At 37.5% G+C, this 26,664-nt stretch overlaps 1 protein-coding gene across 1 annotated transcript; it reads left to right on the top strand.

The window, feature by feature from the left end:
- The first annotated feature begins 6,699 nt into the window (after positions 1-6,699).
- Positions 6,700-19,108, top strand: ANKRD7 (ankyrin repeat domain 7). The gene is made up of 7 exons (XM_057733739.1): positions 6,700-6,745; positions 6,797-6,932; positions 16,438-16,550; positions 16,711-16,889; positions 17,831-17,937; positions 18,628-18,765; positions 19,102-19,108. Exons 1-7 carry the CDS (start codon positions 6,700-6,702, stop codon positions 19,106-19,108), a joined length of 726 nt encoding a protein of 241 aa, XP_057589722.1.
- The last annotated feature ends 7,556 nt before the right edge of the window (positions 19,109-26,664 follow it).

The raw sequence follows: 26,664 nt of genomic DNA, 5'->3' as shown, positions 1-26,664 counted from the left end.
AAAACTATGTTTTCATTAGAAAAGATTTTTGAAAAACCACAAAAATTTGCTCTATAGTGAGTACCTTGATGATCAGAACTATATCTATTTCATGCTTGTATTTTTGACAGCTAGTAAAATGTCTGATTTATAGAAGGTCTACAAAATTTAGACTAAATTAATGGTGTCCTCATACAGTTGTTCAGGTCATGCACTGCACAAGTTACCACCTCTATGAGGCACCATTTTCATAGTAGCATTTTTGTTTTTGTAACATATTTTCGTACTTCTATTAAAACTTTGAGTTAGGTGCAGAGATGGGCTATTTGCAGATTTATTATACAAACATAACTCTTCTGGCTGATGGCAATAAAGTGTTTTGTTCTAAAGATGTTAGTAAATGTAATGGACTGGATGCTTGTGTCCCTCCAAAATTCGTGTTGAAACCCTAATTCTAATGCAGTGGTATTTGGACATGGGGACTTTGGGAAGTAATTAAGTCATGGGAACCCTCATGAATGGGATTAGTGCCTTTAAAAGAAAAGGCCAGAGATAGCTAGCTCTTTTCATGACATAGGCAAGTAAATTAAGAAGAGGGCCCTCACCAAGAACCCGACCATACAGGCACCCTGAACTCAGACTTTCAGCCTCTGAAATTGTGTTAAAAAAATATATGTTGTTTAAGCTACCTAGACTATGGTAATTTGTTACAGCAGTCTAAATTGGTTGAGAAGTAAATCATGATGATTAACTAACAAACAGAAAAAAGTATTTCGTTCTAAGGGGAACAAAACATTCTCTTCAAATTATGAAGAGAAAGGTCAATAACAGATTATTAATGCAGCCTCATATAACTTGTGATTCTCAATAAAGAATTGCATTAATAATTTTTATGCTGACCTGAAAAGGAAATTTAAAAAAAAAATCTTTTTTTTTTCCTAATAGCATTCTTTATTTTTTAAGCTCTTTATTGGAATATAATTGCTTTACACACTTGTACCAGCTTTTGAGGTACACCAAAGTGAATCAGCTGTATTTATACATATATCCCCATAACCCCTCCCTCCCATGACTCCCTCCCACCCTCCCTGTCCTGGCCCTCTAAGGCATCACCCATCATCGAGTTGATCTCCCTTTGTTATACAGCAACTTCTCACTAGCTATCTATTTTACAGTTTGTAGTATATATATGTCTATGCTACTCTCTCACTTTGTCCAAGCTTCCCCTTCGCCCACCGCCACCCCAACCCCATATCCTCCAATCCATTCTCTGCATCTGCAACCTTATTCTTGCCCTGTCACTGAGTTCATCAGTACCTTTTTTTTTTTTTTTTAGATTCCGTATATATGAGTTAGCATATAGTATTGGTTTTTCTCTTTCTGGCTTACTTCACTCTGTATGACAGACTCTAGGTCTATCCACCTCATTACATATAGCTCCATTTCATTCCTTTTATGGCTGAGTAATATTCCATTGTATATATATGCCACATCTTCTTTATTCATTCATCTGTTGATGGGCATTTAGGTTGTTTCCATGTCCTGGCTATTGTAAATAGTGCTGCAATGAACATTATGGTACATGTTTCTTTTTGGATTATGGTTTTCTCTGGGTATATGCCCAGGAGTGGGATGACTGGATCATATGGTAGTTCTATTTTTAGTTTTTTAAGGAACCTCCAAACTGTTTTCCGCAGTAGCTATACCAACTTACATTCCCACCAACAGTGCAGGAGAGTTCCCTTTTCTCCACACCCTCTCCAACATTTGTTGTTTCCAGATTTTGTGATGATGGCCATTCTGACTGGTGTGAGGTGATACCTCATTGTGGCTTTGACTTGCATTTCTCTGATGATGAGTGATGTTGAGCATCTTTGCATGTGTTTGTTGGCCATCTGTATGTCTTCTTTGGAGAAATGTCTATTTAGGTCTTCTGCCCATTTGTGGATTGGGTTATTTGCTTTTTTTGGTATTAAGCTGCATGAGCTGCTTGTATATTTTGGAGATTAATCCTTTGTCCATTGCTTCTTTGGCAAATATTTTCTCCCATTCTGAGGGTTGTCATCTTGTCTTGTTTATGGTTTCTTTCGCTGTGCAAAAGCTTCTAAGTTTCATGAGGTCCCATTTGTTTATTCTTGATTTGATTTCCATGATTCTAGGAGGTGGGTCAAAAAGGATCTTGCTTTGATGGATGTCAAAGAGTGTTCTGCCTATGTTTTCCTCTAGGAGTTTTATAGTGTCTGGCCTTCCATGTAGGTCTTTAATCCATTTGGAGTTTATTTTTGTGTATGGTGTTAGGAAGTGTTCTCATTTCATTCTTTTACATGTTGCTGTCCAATTTTCCCAGCACCACTTCTTGAAGAGGCTGTCTTTTTTCCATTGTATATTTGTGCCTCCTTTGTCAAAGATAAGGTGCCCATATGTGCTTGGGTTTACCTCTGAGTTCTCTATTCTATTCCATTGATCTTCCTTTCTATTTTTGTGCCAGTACCATACTGTCCTGATCACTATGGCCTTGTAGTATAGTTTGAAGTCAGGAAGCCTGATTCCACCAACTCCATTTTTCCTTCTCAAGATTGCTTTGGCCATTTGGGGTCTTTTGTGTTTCCATACGAATCCTAAGATTTCTTGTTCTAGTTCTGTGAAAAATGCCATTGGTAATTTGATCAGGATTGCATTGAATCTGTAAATTGTTTTGGGTAGTACAGTCATTTTCACGATGTTGATTCTTCCAATCCAGGAACATGGTATGTCTCTCCATCTGTTTGTGTCGTCTTTGATTTCTTTCATCAGTGTCTTAAAGTTTTCTGCATACAGATCTTTTACCTCCTTAGGCAGGTTTATTCCTAGGTATTTTATTCTTTTTGTTGCAATGGTAAATGGGAGAGTTTCCTTCCTTTCTCTTTCTGCTCTTCCGTTGTTAGTGTATAGGAATGCAAGAGATTTCTGTGCATTAATTTTGTATCCTGCTACTTTACTAAATTCATCGATTGGTGCTAGCAGTTTTGTGGTAGAGTCTTTAGGGTTTTCTATGTATAATATCATGTCATCTGCAAAGAGTGACAATTTTACTTCTTCTTTTCCAATTTGGATTCCTCTTATTTCATTTTCTTCTCTGATTGCTGTGGCTAAAACTTCGAAATCTATGTTGAATAATAATGGTGAGAGTGGGCACCCTTGTCTTCTTCCTGTTCTTTGAGGGAATTCTTTCAGTTTTTCACCATTTAGAACAATGTTGGTTTTTGGTTTCTCATATATGGCTTTTATTATGTTGAGGTAATTTCCTTCCATGCCCATTTTCTGGAGAGCTTTTATCATAAATGGATGTTGAACTTTGTCAAAAGCTTTTTCTGCATCTATTGAGATTATCATATGGTTTTTATCCTTCAATTTCTTGATATGATGTATCACATTGATTGATTTGCGTATATTGAAGAATCCTTGCATCCCAGGGATAAACCCCACTTGATCATGGTGTATGATCTTTTTAATGTGCTGTTGGAGTCTGTTAGCTAGTATTTTGTTGAGCATTTTTGCATCTATATTTGTCAATGATATTGGCCTGTAATTTTCTGTTTTGGGGACATCTTTGCCTGGTTTTGGTATCAGGGTGATGGTGGCCTCATAGAATGAGTTTGTGAATGTTCTTCCTTCTGCTGTATTTTGGAAGAGTTTGAGAAGGATAGGTATTAGCTCTTCTCTAAATGTTTGATAGTGTTCATCTGTGAATCCATCTGGCCCTGGACTTTTGTTTATTGGGAGATTTTTAAACACAGTCTCAACTTTAGTACTTGAGGTTGGTCTGTTCATATTTTCTATTTCTTCCTGGTTCAGTCTTGGATGATTGTATTTTTCTAAGAATTTATCCATTTCTTCCAGGTTATCCAATTTATTGGCATATAGTTTCTTGCAGTAGCCTCTCATGATCTTTTGTGTTTCTGCAGTGTCCATTGTTACTGCTCCTTTTCCATTTCTAATTCTGTTGATTTGTGTCTTCTCCCTTTTTAGCATGATATAACAGGAAGGGTCCTGAAGTCCTGAAGCTTATCAGTTCTTGCCCCAGTCAAACACAGCTATTTTCTCTTGGTCAAGTAAGATGAGAGAGATGATGTTGGCCTGGACCATAGTGATAGCAGTGGTCAAATTCCGTATATATTTGGAAGTACTGTATGCAGGTTTTCTAACTGATTAGATATGGCCTTTGAAAAACAAGGAAGTCAAGGATGACACTATAACTTTTGACCTGAGCAACATGAAGAATGGAGTTACTTGGGGTTTTTTTTTCTTTAAGAACTTTTATTGAGATACAATTAACATACAATATAGGAGTTACTTGTTCTTAAGTAGGAAAGACAGTGACAGATTGGAATGTCAGGAGGTCAGCTGAGACATGTTAGGTACGAGATGCCCATAGAGTCTATAGACAACTGGATATACCAGTCTGGAGTTCAGAAAAGGAAACCAAACTGGAACTCCCAAATTTGGCATTGACAGTGTACAGATGGTATAAAAACCATGGGACTAAATGAGATCACTCAGCAGGGAATATGGATAGGGGAAGAAATCAAATGGATTCTGGATATATTTTGTAGTTAGAATTGACAGAATTTGCTGGCAGTGTAAATGTATGTGTAAAAGATAAGATTCAAGGATGTCGCCAAGGATTTAGTGGGAAAATGAAGGTAATGATGGACTGATCCTGGGGCTCTCCATTATTGGAGATAAAGAGGATTCAGTGAATTAGACTGAGGAGGACTGGTTAGGAGGGAAAGAAATGAAACCAGAGAAGTGTGATGTCTTGGAAGCCATGTGAAGAAAGTGTTCCAAGCAGCAAGCAATAGTTTGATTAACATGATTAACATGAAAACTGAGGAATGACCATTGGAGATCATGGTCAATCATACTTAAAGCAGTGTGGGAACTTCCCTGGGGTGCAGTGGTTAAGAATCTGCCTGCCAATTCAGGGGACACAGACTTGATCCCTGGTCCAGGAAGATCCCACATGCCGTGGAGCAGGTAAGCCAGTGTACCACAATTACTGAGCCTGTATGCCACAACTACTGAAGTCAGTGCACCCAGAGTCCATGCTCTGCAACAAGAGAAGCCACCACAAGGAGAAACCCGTGCACCACAATGAAGAGTAGCCCCCACTCACCACAACTAGAGAAAGCCCGCGTGCAGTGATGAAGACCCAATGCAGCTAAAAAATTAAAAATTAAAAAAAAAGCAGTGTCGATTGAGAGAAATGGGAAAACAGGGTAATGATGGGAATTTAAGTGAAAACAGAGGAAGAATGATTGTAGAGAGAGATCACAAGATTATAGACAATTCTAAAGCTTTTCGCTATAAAGGTGAGAAATGAGGCAATGGTTGCAGGGGGAGGTGGGTCAGTTAGTTTGTTTTTAGGTTGGACAAACACTAGCATGTATTTATGTCAATAAGAATGTCATCAGAGAGGGAAACTTCAAAGACACTTGAGAAAGCAGGGGAGAGGGGGTTGCTGAAACAATACAGAGGATGGGCTTCTAGTACGTAAGAGAAACACTGGCCTTTGCTAGAAACATGGATGTATTATCAATATGAACAAGAGAGAAGGTAAAATATTTTGACAAGGTGTCGGTAGGTGGGTAGAGTCCTGGTGGCCTGCAGAATTTCTCTTCTGATTAACTCTCTTTTCTCATTGGATCAGGAAGTCAGGTCATCAGCTAAGATTGAGTTAGAAGAGAGAGAAGATATGAAGTGTTCAAGGAAAGTATGAGTGTGATTGGGCAAACATCTAAGGATTTCTAGGAGGCATACTAATAAATTTCAGGGGGTTTTCATGAACTGAAAGTGAGAAAAGACAGCATGGATATATTTTTTTCCTTTAGTCACAACCAGTGACTCAGGGCAGACATGTTTATATGGGAGTTTTAGATTTAACCAGCTCTGTGGTTAGGTAAACAAGTAAGAAAAGGAATGGGGGCAAACATATTGATGGTATATGCATGAGATAATGATTAACCATGGAATTTAACCTAGTTAAGTAGGAAGTGAGGACACAGAGTGAGGTGGTCAAGGTCAGTGAATGGTGGAAGAATTAATGGACTGTAGGTGCAACGAGTTAGAAGGATTTTTGGAGTTCTGTGATGAGAGAGTGAGCTAAAATACGAGATATGGTATTCAAAAGTATGTTTGAAATTGAGATTATGAAGGGATCTCAGTTATTGTTAAAAGCGAGTTGTATCTTGTGAACCATGTTGGTGAGAGGAAGGGAATAGGCTGGAGGCAAGATCATTGGAGGAGGTTCATCTCCACCACAAGGAAGGTAAACCTTGGTTTGTAAGAGTTCAAGTTACTAGGTCTATCCTTGAAGAGAAAGGGGTTATTTGTAAGAAAGTTGATAGATTTCTACCCAAAGGTGCTCAATCTAATAGGAAGACTGAGGGTAGCAGTTAATCTAAGATCTTGAATGAATCTGGATCTGGGCAACCCTGGAGCTGAGTACCAACCACAGGTGCCTGAGGCCCTGGGGGTTGCTAGGCAACTGGGAAAAGCAGCCCACACAGGTTCTGATCTTTGGCCTACTTCCTGTCTCTAGCCAGCTTTGACTCTAGCGCTGTGGGGAGGACCTGGTCAGAGGGGCTTGCGAGCCAGAGAGCCAGGGCAGAGAGGCAGGTGGGGCAGTTAGGAGCTCCAGGGACATCCTGGTCGGCCTGAAGGACCGCCTCCTGTGCTGCCATGAAGAAGCTTTTCACCTTATGGAGAAGGAAGGATGAGCCCCACAGTTCCTGCTCACATCTGCCCATAGGCTGGCCAGCCGGTATTGGTCCTCCAGTCCAGCCAGGCTACAACCTTCGAGATAAGAATTTAAAGAAACTTCACAAAGCTGTCTCGGTCAGGGATTTAGAGAAGGTGAAGGAGTATCTTCAGCTCAAGAAACATGATGTGAACAAGCGGAACAGAGAACACAGGTGACCAGAGTGAGGAAGGGCAGCATGGAGGGGAAGCTGGGGCCACTGGGTCCTCTTAACCAGAAACAGGACTTGCCTGGACTGCCCCACACTGGCTGTCACTCTGCGTTTCCCATAGTGGAGAGGTCTGGCAACCAGTGGCAGAGGGTCACACCCCCAACTTTCAGCGTCTTAGTTTTAGAAATTCTCACCTGGATATCTGAGGGCAATTTGTGTCCTTCCCATTCTCTCCACTTCTCCCACTGCCTTAATCTCCACTGGGCACTCTACTCTTTCCCCATGCTGCAGTGTTTTTCTTTGGTATATACTGTCCCAGCCACTAAGATTTCCCATATTCCTAATGTACTAATAGGAAAAGAATAGAGGTGACTTCCCAGAACAGTGGTTATTAAGATTTTAAGACTTTGAAAGAGCAAACAATTCACTTTTTAATGTGGATCTCCTATGAAAATTTTTTCAGTTGTAGAGAATCTTTAAAAGGCTCATCAACAACCACTGACTACAAAAACAAAACTAATTTTGTATGTTAAGAAATGAAGAAGTTATGTATTTGGCACTAATAAGAGAAAATATGTACTATATGTGCCTACCTTAAAATCTTGTGGGGAGTTTTCAGGTCATAGAGTATGTAAAGCATCATCTTTCTTCGTAATAGGGTAACTGGAAACTATGGTTAGAGGATTTGTGTCAACTTGCCTATAGTTTCACTTCCTTCTCTTTTAATAAAATCAGAGTTGTCTATTCAATAATTTATCTGACTTTTCTCCTTCACCACTCCTCTGAATTTCTTTACAAGGTCATGAATAACCTCAACATGACTTTATTCAATTCTCAGTCTTACCTCGTAGTCATCTCAGCTAAGTCTCTTACTTCCCTATCAGTAGTATTTGAAATATTGTCTTGTCTTTCAGGACCCTTGGTTCACCTGGCATTTCTTCTACTTCTGTGGACAGTTCTTTTCAGACTCCTTTGCTGGTTTCTCTTCATCTTCCTGATAGGTAAATGCTTGAGGGCTCAGAACTTAAAATGATTCTTTGTCTCTCTCTTAATCCTCACTTGCCTGGCGAAGAGAGATCATCTGTATCTGTATTCCAATACCTTCCAACTTTTTATTTCCAGCTAGACCTCTCCCTGCCTACACTATCACTTGGATATCTAATAGGCTGTGGTGTGCTGGTAAATGTTAAATGAAAGGCTCTTGGGTGGGGGTGAGGGTTGGGAGAAGGGATGAGAAGCTACAGTTTCAAGCTACCAACGTGATGTCAACTGGCTCAAATAATTCCTGAAAATTTAACAATTGGTTTATGAGAGCCACTAGCACTGCTTAGACATCTTAAACATCCCCATACTGTGCTGTTATTCCTACTCAGATTTGCCCTTCTCTTTCTATACATGCCAAATCCTTTCTTTCAGCTCTTTAGGCCAGAACCCCTAGAGTCACTCTTGACTACTCTCATTCTTTCACATCCTCCATCTCATTCAACAGCACATCTTTTTGGTTCAACCTTCAAAATATATCTAACATTTCTTGCCACCTTCACAGTTACCACCGTAGTCAGAGCCACCATCATATGTTAATGTGAATTGTTGCAGTGGCCTCCCAGGTAGTTTTCTGTCTTTTAACATTTTCAGTTTATTCTCCACACATTAGCCAGAATGATCCTCTAAAATGCATGTCAAGTGATGTCATTTCTTAACAACATCCAGTGGCTTTCCATCTCATTAGGGATGAAAGCCAAAGTCCTTCCAAAGGCTCACACAGCCCTACACAACTTTTACCCCCTCCCTGGTATCTCTCTGATCTTACCTCCTACAACTCTCCCTTTCATTCATCTCCAGTTATCCTGGCCTTTTTAAGTGTTCCACAGAAATGCCAGACATGCAGTTAGGGCCTTTGGACTTACTGGTTCCTTTGCCTGGAGTGTGTTCCCCCCCAGATATCCACATGGCTTGGTCTCACTTCCTTCAGGTGTTTGTCACCTTCTCAGTGAGACCTTCCCTGGCTACTCTAGCTACAGTTGTACCCCCTCTCCACACTGACATTTTCTGTTCCTCTTCTCTGCCTGATTTTTCTCTTTTGCACCTTGTATTTTAAGTCTTTCTGTTGACCTCTTCCACTAGCCATGTATGATCCATAAGATAAGGTATTTTTGTTTTGTTTGCTGCTGTATCTTCATCACCTAGAATCTTGCCTAGCCATAGTAAGTGCTTAATAAATATTTTTTGATGAATGAATACATACATATATAGATAAGTATGATGATTTAAATATATTATTCAGCAGTAAAATATCTTAATAAAATAATATAAATAATATAAAATTATAATTATTATTAATAAAATGATAATAAAATAAATGAAATTACTGCAATGACATGGATGAATCTCGAAGTGTCATGCTAAGTCAAAGAAACCAGATACAAAAGAGTATATATCAAGTGACTCCTTTTCCATGAAAAGCAAAAGTATAGCCAAAGAAAGCAAATTAGCAGTTACCAGTCATTTCAGATGGGGACTGGAGGAAGGGGATTGGGTGTCAAGAGATATGAGGGAATTTTTTAGAGCGATAGAAATGTTCTTTATCATGTTTATGGTGGCAGTTATATGACTATATTGGTCAAAACACAAAATTATACACAAATTTTTTGTATATTATACCTCAATAAAGCTGAATTTAAAAGTCTTAAACTGTATATTCTATTTGAATATTTGTGCGTGTGTGTGTGTGTGTGTGTGTGTGTGTGTGTGTGTGTGTGTAGAAAGCCTGAGAATGGGAAAAAATCTGAGAGGATATATACTAAAGCTAAAATTACTATTTCCGAAGAGGAGATGAGATTTGGGCAGGGGAAGTAGGTAGAGTGAGAATGGTTATGGGAGACTTCTGCTTTGTGTTGTTTGAATTTTTTAAAAAGGGAATTATAGAGTTTTATATTTACTTATTTTATTTTTTATTTATTGGCTGCATTGGGTCTTCGTTGCTGCATGTGGGCTTTCTGTAGTTGCAGAGAGAGAGGGGGCTACTCTTCATTGTGGTGCACCAGCTTCTTATTGTGGTGGTTTCTCTTGTGGAGCACAGGCTCTAGGCACGCAGGCTTCAGTAGCTGCAGCACATGGGCTCAACAGTTGTGGCTCGAGGGCTCTAGAGCACAAGCTCTGTAGTTGTGGCACACAGGCTTAGTTGCTCAGTGGCATGTGGCATCTTCCCAAACCACGGTTCGAACCCATGTCTCCTGGATTGGCAGGCGGATTCTCAACCATTGTGCCACCAGGGAAGCTCTATAGTGTTTTATAGAATGTTACATAAACTCATTTTAGAAGCATTGTGCTAAAGGTCTCTGATACCTCATGCAAGTATATGTACATATAAATAATGGCCTTATGGAAATAATATTCTAAATATGTTTTCTAGTAAAAATAATGATACTAAAAGTGGAACTTTCTAGTTAGGAGGGAATGGGAGAAACACCATGACAGTTAATGAGCAGGTTGTTGTGAAGGCCATAGTGGCCCAGTAGGAAGAACATTGTTTTGGGAATAAAAATCTGAATCTGAGGCCCTGCCTTGCATTTGTGTGACCTTGACCCTAAATCGCCTCATCTTGTCAAATCAGAATTATTACTAGGTAGGTGTTTTATAAACCAAGATCTGCAAAGCTCTGCTGCAGGCTATTTCTTATTAAACCAGAGGAGCTCCCTGTTAATGTGCTTTGCTTATTTGGCTTATATTGGGTTGGCCAAAAAGTGACTTTTGTTTTTTGTTTTTTTTTTTAAGCTCAGAAATTATTTATTATTCAAAAGGAGAGCAAATAGAAATGCCCTGAAAGGGTTCTCTCTCGTCAGGTTCAGTGAGTTGTTGCTAATCCATTGGGCACTTAAACTTGTGCAGCAGATGACTTCAGCCTTTTTGGGGACCACGCTGGACTATAACTGCTTCCTCCAGTACATATTCCTATCCAGGATTCATTCAACCAACATTTATTGTGCAAGGCCCAGAGGAAGTACTCAGGATGATTCAGCCACGGAGACTACTCTTTGGAAGCTAACAGCCTAATCAGGAGATGAGTCAGATTCATAAATGAACAGAAATGATATTCACAACACTTAACAAATAGTAGAGCCTGATGCTGCTGGATGTTCACTAAACTTATCGTGGTAATCATTTTATGATGGATACAAGTCAGATCATGATGCTATACACCTGAAACTTATACAGTGCTGTACGTCAATTACACGTCAATAAAACTGGAAGAAAAGAAAAATGGTGGAGCCTGACTAATCAGAATAGATTTTTGCTATAGAATTGGTTCAGCGTGTTGGAGGATCCTAGTCAGGCCAGGCATTACTCCTTTAGTTGTTGGATTATAGGGAGATCCAAGGGTGCTGGGAGAAAACCAGGGTTAGGGAACACTCATGGAGTTTGGGAAAGAAACTATTTACCCATTGATTCAAAAGCATTTCAATACTATAGCTGCTGGTACATAGAATTAATATATACCAGTTGATTATCAACCCTGTAAATAATATTAACAGAGACAATAAACGTATCCAGGAGCTATCGCTACCTAGAAAACCACCCTAAGACATTGGCTTTAAATAATGGCCATTGATTATTATGCTTCACAATTGACACATTGTTCAATTTATCTTGGCTGGGTCCACTCATGAGTTTTTGAGTCCCCTCGGGCCTCTATAATGGGCTGGGCTTAGGCAAAGTTGCTTTAGCTGGGGAAGCTCTGCTCTGCATGTGTGACTTTGGTTTTTAAATAAAAATAAAAGACACATTTTTCATTTTCACCCAGAACTTTATTGAGCAATGTATTCACTGTTTTGTTCTACTTCCTTCTGCCATTTTCCAGGCAACTTCCTAATTCCATTTTCCGAAAACTTTTTATCTTCTTGAGCAAAGAACTGTTTCAGGTGCTTTTTACAGCCTTCCAGGGAATTGAAATTTTTTCCATTATGAGAATTTTGTAAAGACAGAAATAAATGGAAATCTGAAGGTGTAATGTCTGGTGAATACGGCAGATGAATCAGAGCTTCCTAGCCAAGCTGTAACAGTTTTTGCTGGTATCAAAGAAACATGCAGTCTTGTGTTAGTTCTCCTGATGGAAGATTATGCATTTTCTGTTGACTAATTCCAGATGCTTTTCGTTGAGTGCTGCTTTCAGTTGGTTTAATTGGGAGCAGTACTTGTTGGAATTAATCGTTTGGTTTTCTGGAAGGAGCTCATAATAGAGGACTCCCTTCCAATCCCACCATATACACAACATCATCTTCTTTGGATAAAGACTGGCCTTTGGTGTGGTTGGTGGTGGTTCATTCCATTTGCCCCAGGATCTCTTCCATTCCACGTTATTATACAGTATCCACTTTTCACTGCCCAACACAATTTGTAAAAATGGAACGTTTTGGTTTTGTTTAAGTAGAGAATTGCATGCAGAAACATGGTCAAGAAGGTTTTTTTCACTTATGTGGAACCCAAACATCAAAGCAATTCACATAACCAAGCTGGTGCAAATGATTTTCAATGCTTGATTTGAATATTTAGAGTATGTCAGCTATCTCCCTTGTCATATAACATTGATTGTTTTCAGTTAAAGTCTCAATTTGATCACTATCAACTTCAACTGGCCTATCTGATCAGCAAGAAATCTCCAGCATGAAAATTTGCAAACCACTTTTGACGCATTCAATCAGTCAGAGCACCTTCTCCATACACTGCACAAATGTTTCTTTGCATTTCAGTTGCATTTTTACCTTTCTTGAAATAATAAAGCATAATATGCCAAAAATGTTGCTTTTTATCTTCTATCTTCAATCTTAAAATGTCTACACCAAAATTCACCAATTTTGATAAGATTTTTTAAAAATTCATGTTGATATGACAACTGTCACAATACAATCTAACAATATCATTTCAAATGAAGTTACACAACTAAGCATTACTAGGGACATCCTAACGGAAAACATGGAATGAACATTTTGTCCAACCCAATATTTATGTTTTTATTTTAAGAGTTCTTTGCCTGGGGCTTCCCTGGTGGCACAGTGGTTTAGAATCCACCTGCCAATGCTGGGGACACAGGTTTGAGCCCTGGTCCAGGAAGATCCCACATGCTGCGGAGCAACAAAGCCCGTATGCCACAACTACTAAGCCTGCACTCTAGTGCCCTCTAGCCACAACTACTGAAGCCCACTTGCCTAGAGCCCATGCTCCACAACAAGAGAAGCCATGGCAATGAGAAGCCCGTGCACGACAACGAAGAGTAACCCCCACTCTCTGCAACTAGAGAAAGCCTGCACACAGCAACGAAGACCCAACATAGCCAATAAATACATTAATTAAAAAAAAAAAAAGAGTTCTGTGCCTAATAAGTTTGAAAATGAATAGATGTCTAATATCTCTCCAAGCTATAAAATTAAAATACTTTTATGGTTTTAATTTAAAAAGTCCCTCAGATTTGTAGATAGCCTGGTAGGAGAAGGCTCAATTCCAAATGAACACTTTAGTCACACTACTCAAACCCAGATTAGATCTAAATTGCTCAGCCTACAGTTGAAATAACGTAATGGTCTAGTGTGAGGTAGCTTCCTTGGTTACTTCTTCACTCACCCTGAATTCTAAGTTATCAAGAGCCCAAGTTAGTTGATAAGAGGGGTATTCTCATGATGAGACGTAATTCAAGACCGCAGCTATGCTTGGTCCTAAACCCTATGTAGCCGATAACTCCCATTTCAGCTTCCAGAGTAGTGCCACTTCACATCCATTTGAGTCATGCCTTTTGCTAAAGTTCAGTTAGAGATTTCTGGGATCAGACAATTCTTCACCTGTTCACAATCTCTGCTGGCAATTCTTTCACTGGTATATGAGAGAGTGAGAGACTGGGAGAAAACAGAACTTGAATGAAACAGTAGGACACCAGCTTGCCTGAAACCCTAGAAACCAGCACTAAGCCTCACAGGGATTTAGATTTCTTATAAGTACTATGAGTTAAAAAGTAACACTATAAATTAAAGTCTTCACTTGGTAATATGATACATTAGTAAAAGTTACGGATTTTTGAGAAATGGAATAATATACTTGGTTTTAAAGTGTTTCTCTAAGATTTTTGTAAATACACGTTTTGCGTTCAACTATTTAAAACAATAGGATGGTTTTTGTTTTTGACAGGTGAAAAAATATTCATATTGGCCTGGAAGCACTTACATTATATGTGTACACATTTGGTAAATGGTCATAACAAAGACATCATTTGCTTCATATTCCAATATTCCATATATCATATTGTTAATTCTCTGGAATTAAGAACAGTTAAATATAAAATTTAAAATGAAATGGAGGCAATCCGTATATTCTTAAGACGTTTTGTGATTTTAAACCAGGGTGACTCATTTAAAAGGATGCTAAATACTCTGAGTAAAAATTTTTATAAGACCATCTTGAAGGTTAAGTGATATTGTAACTTTTGTTATGTTTCATGCCTACTCAAGAAAGATTAGTCTCGTTTTCAGATTTTCTGTAAAAGACCACAGGACCATATTGCTCAATACTTCCTTAAAAAGCTGACGCTTTCACAGCTATTTTATTTTACTGAATTTGCAGCTGATTTCCTATGTTCCTTGGGGCATACAGATGGGCTCTGAGATCTTTATAAAAGTTTGTCACGTAGGGTTTAGATTTCAATTGGAAGAGTGAAATATTCAGCATGCACACAGCAGCCACTTTTGGAAAACCTACTGGGAATTACCCAAATGCCAATTACTTTCTCTCAGAGAAAGAGAAATCGGTTTTGTTTTTTTGCCTTTTGGTTTTGGTTTGTTTGTTTTAATGAAAAAAGGAAACTGGACTTGGAGAGAGAGGTAGATCTAAAGATTGAGTAAAACCCACCCAAGTTCCTTGAGACTAAATTTTTGAAATATGTACAGCAGTGGGTAAGCAGACAGATCAAAATGTTTGTTAGGATATGCTATGCTACCGCAAAGAGTTATTTTAGGTCAGCTTAAAGCCTTTTTGGCCCTGTATGTTTGGGTTGAAGGCTGAAAAAACTTCCTATTACATAAGAAAGTTTACCTTTAAGTTAAATTATGGGTGTCAATGAAAAGGCTAATCAGTGCTTTTCCTGTGTCATGATCTGTGAGAAACCAAATTAATTATCAGAAGCTTGTTTGGTAAGGTTGGAATCATGGCAAAACAAGGCAGATCGTTTTGAGGGATATTTAATCTAGACCATGATGTCTGAGGAATCATTTTTCTATGCAAGAACAAAGTATTCCTTTCCAATGACTGGTAAGTACAGGTTCTTTAAATTCACATTTTCTTTACCATGGAAGATGTTAATTGTGGATAACTTATGGTTTCAGTCTATCACCTAGCCAACCATCCTCTTTCTGATTATAGTCTTTCTTCAGACAGAATAACATGATTGGTTAGGTTTCTGTTTTTTTGTATTACAGTTATAGTCTTGCCTTCCAGAGATTATATTCAGGTAAATTTGATTGGAGTTTTTGTATTTCCAAATTGTTCAAAATTATTTTAATATTTTTTGATTTACCCCTGTAAATGGTAAGTTATATCACCATGTATGGATTTTATGAGTCTAGCTCTTTGAAAGTTACCTTATTTTCAAGTCCTTGTGGGCTACCTTTTGCTACTCTTAGTGTCAATAACAGGTCTGTTTAGGTACCCATAGAGTACTTCTGAAGATATAAAATGAAGTGGGAAAATGGCATGTAAAGTTCTTTTTTGTGGACCTGGGCTATCTATATATAGACTTGGTATTATAAAATTATCTTAAAACAAGATAACGACATCACCTTCACAGATAAAAGCTTTCTGAGGGCCAGTCCAGGCTAAAAACTGCAAACTTCAAATGGAGCTCATTAGTACCTGTCATACTTCATGAATATGTGCTTGGTTTCTGGGAGGCTACAGGTCAGTAGACTATGGCTCTTTGAGAAGTAGAAATTATTTTAATAACTGAAAATCAGGTTGAGAGCTACAACTTAAAGATTCCTTAGGCTTTCACCTTTGTGTTCACTTCTTAAATGTAAACGCCAACTTTAATAGCTGAGCAAAGGGAAACACACACTCAGTGTAGCATGCCATGGAATAGGGTTTTCAAATGTAGGCAATGTTCCTTCCTCCTATAAGCTGGCACCTGCATCTTAGGTTTTGGAGATCATTTCTAGATTTTATTGGATGTCTAATTTTATCATTCTTTCCAAGGCTCAGAGTCCATTTTGGTGTTTGAAAAAAACCTATTTTTTAACTGATAGTTAAATTTTCTTTAAAATGAAAGTAGTTAAATATTTGATCTTCAGGACATCTGCACAGCCCTTTTAATTCAGTAAAAAGCAATTATGATTAGTGTAAATTTTGTGTAAATATAAATAAATACACAAAGTAAATACCTTAACAATATATGATCTGGCATGTTCTTGGGCATAGCAGGTAACTTCTCAAGCTAAGACATCTCTAACTTTGTGTTTCATTTATATTGATACAGAACACCTTTGCACCTGGCCTGTGCTAATGGATATTCAAATATTGTGTGTCTCTTAATTGAGAAACAGTGCAAAGTAAATATCTGGGATGGTGAAAACAGATCTCCATTGACTAATCTCCATTGCTGATTTTTCTTTTTCAATTGAATTGCATTTGAGTTCTCCTAGTTAACCTTTGTTATATTTCATATTTTAAAACATAGTATTAAACATTAGTTTAATATATCAGATCCTAAGTAGTAGATTGGCTACCCACCTATTCTTTTTGTATTGACAGGCAGTACAGTGTGACCAGGAGAGTTGTGCAACCATTCTTCTAGAACACGGTGCAGACCCAAACCTGGTGGATTTAGATGGCAATACTGCTCTTCATTATGCTGCCTGTCATCAGAGTGTCTCATTAGTTGCAAAATTGCTTGAACATAAAGCTAATCTTGAAGCTCAAAATAAGATAGTCTTCTATTAAAAACAATGCATTGTATTTTAGAAAGCAGTGAAAGAAGGTATTCATCGCAGATAATTTATATCTGTTGCGAAATGTTATATAAAGCATGAATTTTACAAAATGTAATTAGGGAGAAGGAGAATGAGATTATCAAATACTGATAAGGTTTTCCTTTTTTAAAAAAAAAACTTTCTCCATTTCATTTCAGATTATAATCTTGACCCCCAAAGCAACATCATATTTAACAGTTATAACTGTTTAAAGGTCTGCATCAAATGAGAAATATTTGATTTCCCTACAAATGAACATTGACTAAAAGTCATGAAGACTACATCTTTTTCTATTTTATTTGTATACTCATGAGTAATTATAAGAACAGAGTAAAATTAGAAAATCACTTGTTATACTAAAAGTAATCCAAGTCTCCTATTAAGACATTATGGATAACTGATGAGTATATGTTTTTAAGCTTCCTAACACTTTAGTTCACTGATACTTTATCTACACAACAGGCAAAAGTAAGTGCCAGCCTTGGAAGTTTAAATGAAACCCTAGGAAACCCAACTGTAACAACATTATGAAATGTGAATTGATGGTTTGCAATATTCATGTTAAATTCTAGGTGCTCATTAATTAAATCCTCCAGATTGCTTTTGCCCATAATTTAATTAAGCCTAAAGTAGAAACTTTAATTTTATTTTCTGACTGGCCCACTATGTTTTATTTCATTATTTATTTATTTATTTTTATAATTTTATATACATTTTATTTTTGACTGGCATATATATATGAGTTCTTTTTTAGATTCTTTTCAATTATACCAATATGTTACTACAAGATACTACAGAGGTTTCTTATAAGCATACTAATTTTTTAAATTGAACTTAAATCTAAAGGCATGTAATGTTGTTACAGTATTTTAAATAATCATTTTGAAATAATTTTTCCAGGATGGGTATACTCCACTTTTACTTGCCATTACTGAAAATAATGCAGAAATGGTAGAATTTCATCTAAAGAGTGGGGCAGATGTGAATGTTTCAGATAAGAAACAAAGGTATAATTAATGCTAAATAAGAGCATATAACTGTAGCTGTCTAACAAGAATATGTACACACACACACATATGTAAAATGCTAGGTGCTCATTACTTAAATACTCCAGGCTGCTCTTGCCCATAATTTGAATTAGGCCTATATATATATATATTATGTATATATATCATATATGTATATATACGACGTATATTTGATACTGAAAAGATTTGACCATAATATTTTGGACAAGTTACCTCGATTTCCAGGATCTATTTTTCTATCTGTAAAATCAAATAGTTGGGCCAGATGGTAGGTTATTGTTACTGTTATTTTTTTAACATTAGAATCTTACAAAGAAACTCAACCTCTAAACCCCAGATGCTGTAGTTAATTGGGGATGGCGGACCCAGAGTCCCAGACACTCCCCTCCATAGAACTTTTGAGACATCTCCTGTAAAACACTAGGGTTCCCAGGAGCAGGGACTGAAAACCACTGAGCTAGCTGCTTCCTAGATACTCTTATCTTTAGACTCCACAATATGATTTGTGATTAGTACACCTTTTTGAGCAGATCTGCTCCACATTTTATGTTCTTGCCCTGACTCTTTTCTTGATTATGCGTTTGAACAGTAAATTTAGAAGACTAACTTTTTAAAAAGTACAAGACATGGTTAAGATTCATAAGTGGACAATTATATCTCTTGCTCCAGAACAGCCCTTGTGATTGCTCTCAGTGATGAACCAACAAGTTTAGTCAGTCTTCTTATTCAGCAAGAAGTGGACCTATCTTGCCAAGATATTTATGGATTCACAGCTGAGGAATATGCTTCTTTCAATGGTTTTACTATGTAAGTGATACTGCATATCTTTTAACAATTGTGTGGAATTTGAGTATAAGGAAAGAAACACGAGCCCCAAAGCACAAAGCACACAATAGGGGTAAACACATTATAAACTCTGGACCCATGGACCCAGGGATGCTTGATTTTCCCCATCAATATAAGAACTACAATATAGGGCCTAATCAATAATAAGAACTGCAAGTAGGCTGAGTCTGCAGATTAATTCCCAATGGCATGGGAATTTGAAGTATGCCAGAACAGGGATTCCAGCAACTAGTGACATAAACATTAATAAAATATATGGGCAATAGAGGAGATTGGCAGTGATGGCTGGGTAGAAAGACCCTGAGTTTACCTCCTCTCATGGGCACACCAAAATTACAACTATTTGCAAAACAACCATCAATGAAAAAGACTGGAACTTACCAGAAAAGATCTTCTACAACTAAAGATGTAAAGAAGGAACCACATGAGACGGGTAGGAAGGGCAGAGTCATGATATAGTCAAGTCCCATACCTCCAGGTCGGTGACCCACAAGCAAGAAAATAATTACAATTGCAGAGGTTCTCCCAAGGGAGTGAGGGGTCCAAGCCTCACATCAGACTTTCCAGCCTGGCGGTACTGCACCAGGAAGACAAGCCACCAGAGCATTTGGCTTTGAAGGCCAGCAGAGCTTATTTTTAGGAGTCCCAGAGGGCCAGGGGGAATACAGACTTCTCTCTTAAAGGGAGCATAAAAGATCTCTCTCTCTCCAGGATCCAGGGCAGAAGCAGGAATTTGAAAGGAGCCTGGGTTAGACCAGCTGCTGTTCTTGGAGTCTCCACGAGAGGCAGGAGGCAACTAGAGCTAACCCTGGGGACATACACACTGGCAGCAGCCATTTTTGGGAGCTTGTTCTATCACATGGACACTGGTGCTGGTAAGCACCAATTTGGAATCCTCCCTCTAGCTTATTAGCCTCAGGATCCAGTGCTGCCCTGGTCCAACAGTCTATAGGCAGCAGTGCTGGATGCCTCAGGTCAAGCAACTAACTGGGCAGGGACACAACCCCACCCATAGCAGATAGGCTACTTTAAGACCATCTGAGCCCACAACTGCCCCTGGACAGGACCCAGACCCACACTCCAGCGCACAGGCACTAGAACTGGGATGCCCAGGGCCCTCCAGTCAGAGACACTGAGACTCACTTCCACTCACCAATGGGTAGACACCAGCCACAAGACAACTACAGCCCTGCAGCCTGTGGACCTGGCCCACCCACTAGCATGCCAGACCCTGCCCTGGGACCTGGCCCCACTCACCAGCAAACGTGTTCTAGCCTTGGGACCAACCTTGCCCACCAGCAGGCAGACAGCAGCTATAAGACAACCACAGCCCTGCAGCCTACAAATCTGGCCCTTCCATCAGGAGGCCAGATCCTGCCCTGAGACCAGCTGTGCCCTGGCTCCGCCTAGTAGCAGGCCAACACAAGTTGAGGACACCATGGACCCTGTAGCTAATTGTGTCAGGAAGTGGTCCCACCCACCAATAATTCGACACCAGCTCTGGGACTTCTAGGCCCCACAACCAGACCCCAGGATCCAGCTCTGCCCACCAGTAGGCTGGCACTAGCCCCAGGACTTGGCTTTACTCATCAGTGGGCAGGCGACAGCCCCAGGGTCTTCTAGACCCTGACCTTGCCCACTAGTGGGCCAGCACTAGCCACAGGGCCCCCTCAAGGTTATATAGTCAGCCACCTCATAACTCAGCCCTGCCAACCAATGGTTGGCAGGTTCCACACAAGGCAGGGCCTGGCAATCAACCAGACTAGGAGCCAACCAAGCTTACCAGACTGCCCATAGTAATCAGCCTGCCAGAATAGAAGGACCCATACAGCCCACATGGGGGCACCCAAGCATATAGCTCTGGTGACAAGAGAGGAATGCATGCTGGGATGCATAGGCCTACAAAAGGCCATTTATCCAAGGAAACATAAACAACCTACCAGGTACATAAAATTAAAAACAGCGAGTTAAGCCATATGAGGTAGAAGAGTACATGTTCCAAATGAAGGAACAAGGTAAAATCCCAGAAGAACTAAGTGAAGTAGATAGGGAATCTACCCAAGAAAGAGTTCAGGGTAGTAGTTGTAACAATGATTAAAGAACTCAGGAGGAGACAGATGCACAGACTGAGAATTTGGAAGTACTTAAAAAGAAGTTAGTAGATATAGAACAGACAAACAGAGTTGAAGAATACAATGACTGGAATGAAAAATTCAGTAGAAGGAATCAACAGTAAATTAAGTGATACAGAGGAATGGATTAGTGAGCTGAAAAACAGAGTAGTAGAAATCACTGATGCTGAACAGAAAAAAGAAAAATGAATGAAAAGAAATAACAGTTTAAGAGATCTCTGGGACAGCATCAAGCACACTAACATTCACATTATAGGGGTCCCAGAAGGAGAAGAGAGAGAGAGAAAGGGGAGAACATATTTGAAGACATAATAGCTGAAAAATTCCCTAACCTGGGAAAGGAAACTATATCCAAGTCCAGGAAGGGCAGAGAGTCCCATACAGGATTAACCCAAAGAGGAATAAGCCAAGTCACACTGTAATCAAAATGACAAAAACTAAAGTTAAAGAAAGAATATTAAAAGCAGCAAGGGAAAAGCAACAAGTTACATACAAGGGAACTCCCATAAGGGTATCAGCTGAATTTTCAGCAGAAATTCTGCAGGCCAGAAGGGAATGGCACAATATATGTAAAGTGAAGAAAGGGAAAAAACTGTAACCAAGATCACTCTACACAGCAAGACTCTCATTCAGATTTGATGGAGAGATCAAAAGATTTACAAAGAAGCAGAAGCTAAAAGAGTTCAGCACCACCAAACCAATTTTACAAGAAATGTTAAAGGAACTTCTCTAAACAAAAAAGAAAAGGCCACAACTAGAAACATGAAAATTATGAAAGGAAAAAGCACATCAGTAAAGACAAATGTACAGTAAAGGTAAAAAAATCATCCACACACAAAGGTAGTAGGAAGGATAAAAGACAAAAGTAGTAATATCATCTATATCCACAATAAGCAGTTAAGGGATACTTAAAACAATTAAATATAAAATATGATGTCAAAACAGTAATTGTGAGGGGAGGAGAGTAAAAATGCAGAGTTGTTAAAATGCATTTGAAATGAAGAGATCAGCAACTGGAAATCAAAAGAAAACTGGGTAGCAATAGTGATATCACACAAAATAGACTTTAAAACAGACTGTTACAAAAGGCAAAGAAGGAAATTACATAACAATCAAGGGATGAATCCAAAAAGATGTAATAATTGTAAACATATATGCATACAACATAGGAGCACCTAAATACATAAAGCAAATATTAACAGACGTAAAGGGAGAAATAGTAACACAATAAAAATAGGATATTTTAACACCCCACTTATGTCAATGGACAGATCAGTCAGACAGAAAATCAATAAGGAAACACTGGCCTTAAATTACACGTTAAGCCAGATCTACTGAATAGGTATACATATACATATGTATAGAATATTCCATCCAAAGCAGCAGAATACACATTCTTTTCAAGTGCACATGGAACATTCTCCAGGATAGATCATATGCTAGGCCACAAAACAAGCCTCAGTAAATTTAAGAAAATTGAAATCATAGCAAGAAACTTTTCTGACCACAATGCTATGAGACTAGAACTCAACTACAAGAAAAATACTCTAAAAAACACAAACACATGGAGGTTAAACTCTACACTACTAAACCACCAACAGATCACTGAAGAAATCAAAGAGGAAATCAAAAAAATTCTTGGAGACAAATGAATGTGAAAAAAGCCACAACAAGATATCACCTCACACCTGTCAGAATGGCTATCATCTAAAAGTACATGAATAACAAATGTCGGTGTGGATGTTGAGGAAAGGGAACCCTTGAACACTGTTGGTGGGAATGTAAATTGATGCAGCCATTGTGGAAAAGAGTATGGAGGTTTTCTCAAAAAACTAAAAATATAACTACCTATGACCCAGAAATCCCACTTTTGGGTATATATCCAAAAAAAACCAAAAACACTAATTAGAAAAGATACATACATCTCACTGTTCACAGCAGCATTATTTATAATTGCCAAGATATGGAAGCAACATAAAAGTACATCAACAGATGAATGGATAAAGAAAAAATGATATATATTTTATATAATACAATACTACTCAGTCATAAAAATGAATGAAAATTTGCCATTTGCAACAACATGGATGGATTTGGAGGGTATTATGCTTAGTGAAATAAGTCAGAGAGAGACAAATACTGTATGATATCACTTATTTGCAGAATTTATAAATAAAACAAACTAGTGAATATAACAAAAAAGAAACAGACTCAAAGATATAGAGAAAAAACTAGTGGTTACCAGTTGGGAAGAGGAAGGAGATAGATGCAAGATATGGGTAGGGGATTAAGAGGTACAACCTACAGTGCATAAAATGAATAAGCTGCAAGGATATTTGTACAGCACAGGAAATATAGCCAATATTTTAAAACAACTATAAATGGAGTATAAACTTTAAAAATTGTGAATCACTATGTTGTACACCAGTAGCTTACATAATGTTGTACATCAACTACACCTCAATAAAGAAAATAAATGTATGAACAATAGAGTTGGACAGAAGATGATTAATCCACACAACACACTTTCATTGTTTTTACATATTAATAATGTAAATATTCTGTTTGCTTTGAATATTATTGTTAATTTGTCATTAGCTAACTATAGTTTGATAAGTTTTCAGAATTCTTCAGTGTATTCTCATTATACCCAAAAGTTTCCATGATGAACATGAATTTCTGATTTTAATAGTCAATGAGAAATAAGATGCAATGAACATAAATTATTTTGCAGCTAATGAATTTGAACAACATACAGAATATTATTTTTATAATTTTAAGGGCAATTTTTAATTATGCATAGAGTTTTTTTTTTAGTTTATTTTTTGTTTATTCTTCTTACACCTACTGTATTCACATTTTAGCAATACCGTTTAATCATTAATTTCAGATGAACATCACAAGGGGGGAGAGAGCGAGAAGGGGGAGAAGGAAAGTAAAATAATTTTCATATACACATTCAGATGTTTATTTTAAATGTGTTAATTTAATTGAACTTTAGAAACTAAGGAGTTCATAATCTATTAAATATGTGAACCATAATTGAATACAATATTTCCTTCTTTGCAATATTGGACATATGTATATTGTTTTACCTTGGTATAAGCAAACAATATGTTTAAAATTTTAAATGAAATAAAGACATAAATTACTAGTGAATATCTATATTATAAAGAGGATTATTTGCCTTATGACAGGTGTTCCTAATTGTTCATTCGTCACTTAAAAAGTTTGAATATATGAAACTAGGAGATACATGTATCAGCACAATAATATATCTATTGGTCTGAAAACAGTACTTTTTTATCTAAATAGCTTGTTTACATCTATATGTCTGTGAAGCTATTACTGCGTGGGTAGATAGGTAGGAAATTTCACAATCTGCTTTCATCTCACCCAAGTGGTTTTTAGAACATTCTTTTTGTAGTTTGCTCCATCACTAATTTAAGAATAAATAATTGACTGGATTTTTTATCATCTCAATTTTCATATTGTCAGTGTTGAAAAATTCTAAGAGCGTTATGTTATTTTTCTTTTTTCCAGAGAGGTAAAAGGGAAGAGAGGTAACTTCCTAATGACTAAGCAATTACCTTTAGGATGTGAGATCTATCAACATTTAATAAAAATTGCAAATGACTTTAAGCTGCAATCTAATGGCCCATCCTCTTTTTTGATTTTGCCCCACTTTTGTAATGGGAACTAAGCTTTCTGTAATTGTGACTTTTGTTGGCTGGGTAGTTATTGTCTATCTACCATAGTGAGTACACAGTCTCTGATTTCTAGTACCATTTGTTAGCTCTCTTTCCTGGTACATAGGGTCTACTGCTTGGTAAGAATGGAAACATAGAATATGTTTCTCCTATACATAATTTTTAAAAAATAAGTGAAACTGTCTGAAATGAGGGAATTATATTTAGATATTTATTTTACAGTTAGCTCTAACACATACATTGCCTTATTCCTTTCACTGAAATTCTGAAATCATATGCCTATAAATGAGTTGCTAGAATGGGCTCTTTTCAGGCACGGAGAAAAGGTTTATTCTTCACTGGATATGGTTTAGTCTCAGACTGAGTTAATTGTCTTCACTTTGTCAATTAACTGTTAAGCCCAAGTGTTATAAGCTGAATTGTGTTCCCCCAAAGTTCATTTAAAGTCCTTTCTCCTAGTATCGCAGATTTTTTGGATAACTATATTTGGAGAAAGGACCTTTAAAGAGTTAAGTTAAAATGACTGTGCATTAGGGTGGGCCCTAATCCAAATTGACTGGTGTCCTTATAAGAAGAGGGGATTTAGGACATATAGAGACACACTGAGGGTGCTTGTGCACAGATGGACAATTTATGTGAAGAGTCAGCAAGAGGACAGTCATCTACTAGCCAAGGAGAGAGGCCTGGGACAAATAGATCCTCCTGTATGGCCCTCATAGGAAACCAACCCTGCTGGCACCTTGATCTTGGACTTCCAGCCTCCAGAATTGAGAGAAAATAAATTTCTGTTGTTTAAGCCACACAGTCTGCAGTATTTTGTTATGGCAACCCTAGCAATCCAATACACCAAGTGTAATCTAAAGCCACTTTCTTCCTACCTTGCTAGAAGCTTATTTGTGGTTACAGGGGGAAAAAAAGTGCTACAGAATGGGAGGATGTGAAATAAAAATGGTGTCTATTGATGGCGTTGGCTTGAGAGGAGGCCTGAGGTCAGCAGTGTATGGTATACTTAGGAAGGCATTAGCTAATGTCTACAGTTTTGACTTGATAATTATATATTAGGAATTGAACTGAATATTACGAATGCTGGAATTCATATACATTTTCTCTTTGTGGATAGATATCATCAACTAATTGCTAATTATGAAAAGGAGAAGAAAGTTAAACAGATATCTAACTTTACGAATACAACTTTGGACACTATATTTGATACAGAAGAACTGGAGGAAGGTAAGAAGATACAAACTGAACAAGTACAGTTTTTCTTGTTGATTTTTATTTGTTTGATTTTTAGGAAGGGACATGGCTTTTGCAAGTAATATCTAAATTTGAAATTTTCTCCTATTTTGAAATGCTAAATATTTTTAAGCACTGTTCTTAAAAATACTAGTGATTAAAATATTCTGACACTGTTAGAGTGAAAATGTAATGTAAAAATACACTGAATAAGACATCTTTATTCAGTCTCTTGAGTAGTTATACAAAACACATTTTTTGCATATATATAGAAATTTTCAGATATAAAACTATTAGTGTATTTTTATTTTATTCTAAAAATACTTCATATAAGTACATTTGATAATAGTTAATATAGTATATACCTAATCATCACATAAAACTTAAAATTAAGTAACGATATTTGGGAAGAATTGAAAACACCATGCATCTATTAAAATAATTTTTGGTGCTTATTTTCAAAAATACATACAGTTATTTAGGTCTGTAAAACACAGCTTTTTGTGTATGTGCATGAAAATGGCTTATATTGGCATTTAAAAAATGTTGGATGAACTAAAATGTCATACATTTATTCTCTGTTTTCACCAGCAACCACACTTCCACCCTACCCTTCAACTGTAGTGTAAAAAAGAAAAATAGGACAGAGAGAGCCTGATGAGCATAGGAGATCATTTAAATGTCACAGCTGTTCAAATACTCTCCACCCCCTCAAGTGTATAGTTATGATACTTAGAGCAATGCTTGGCCCTATTGATTCTAGATAAGTAAATTTAAGAGAG

This window comes from Hippopotamus amphibius, chromosome 4, assembly GCF_030028045.1.
Source record: "Hippopotamus amphibius kiboko isolate mHipAmp2 chromosome 4, mHipAmp2.hap2, whole genome shotgun sequence".
NCBI lineage: Eukaryota > Metazoa > Chordata > Mammalia > Artiodactyla > Hippopotamidae > Hippopotamus > Hippopotamus amphibius.
The sequence above is the reverse complement of the archived record's forward strand: the minus strand, read 5'-3'. Positions and strand labels throughout refer to the sequence as shown.

What these genes read in the sequence shown, in the direction of transcription:
- ANKRD7 (XM_057733739.1), top strand. Translation starts at nt 6,700, where the DNA reads ATGAAGAAGCTTTTCACCTTATGGAGAAGGAAGGATGAGCCCCACA. An exon ending in TTGAAGCTCAAAATAAGATA is followed by an intron (nt 16,890 to 17,830) that starts GTCTTCTATTAA and finishes TAATTTTTCCAG; the next exon opens with GATGGGTATACTCCACTTTT. An exon ending in GTTTCAGATAAGAAACAAAG is followed by an intron (nt 17,938 to 18,627) that starts GTATAATTAATG and finishes CTCTTGCTCCAG; the next exon opens with AACAGCCCTTGTGATTGCTC.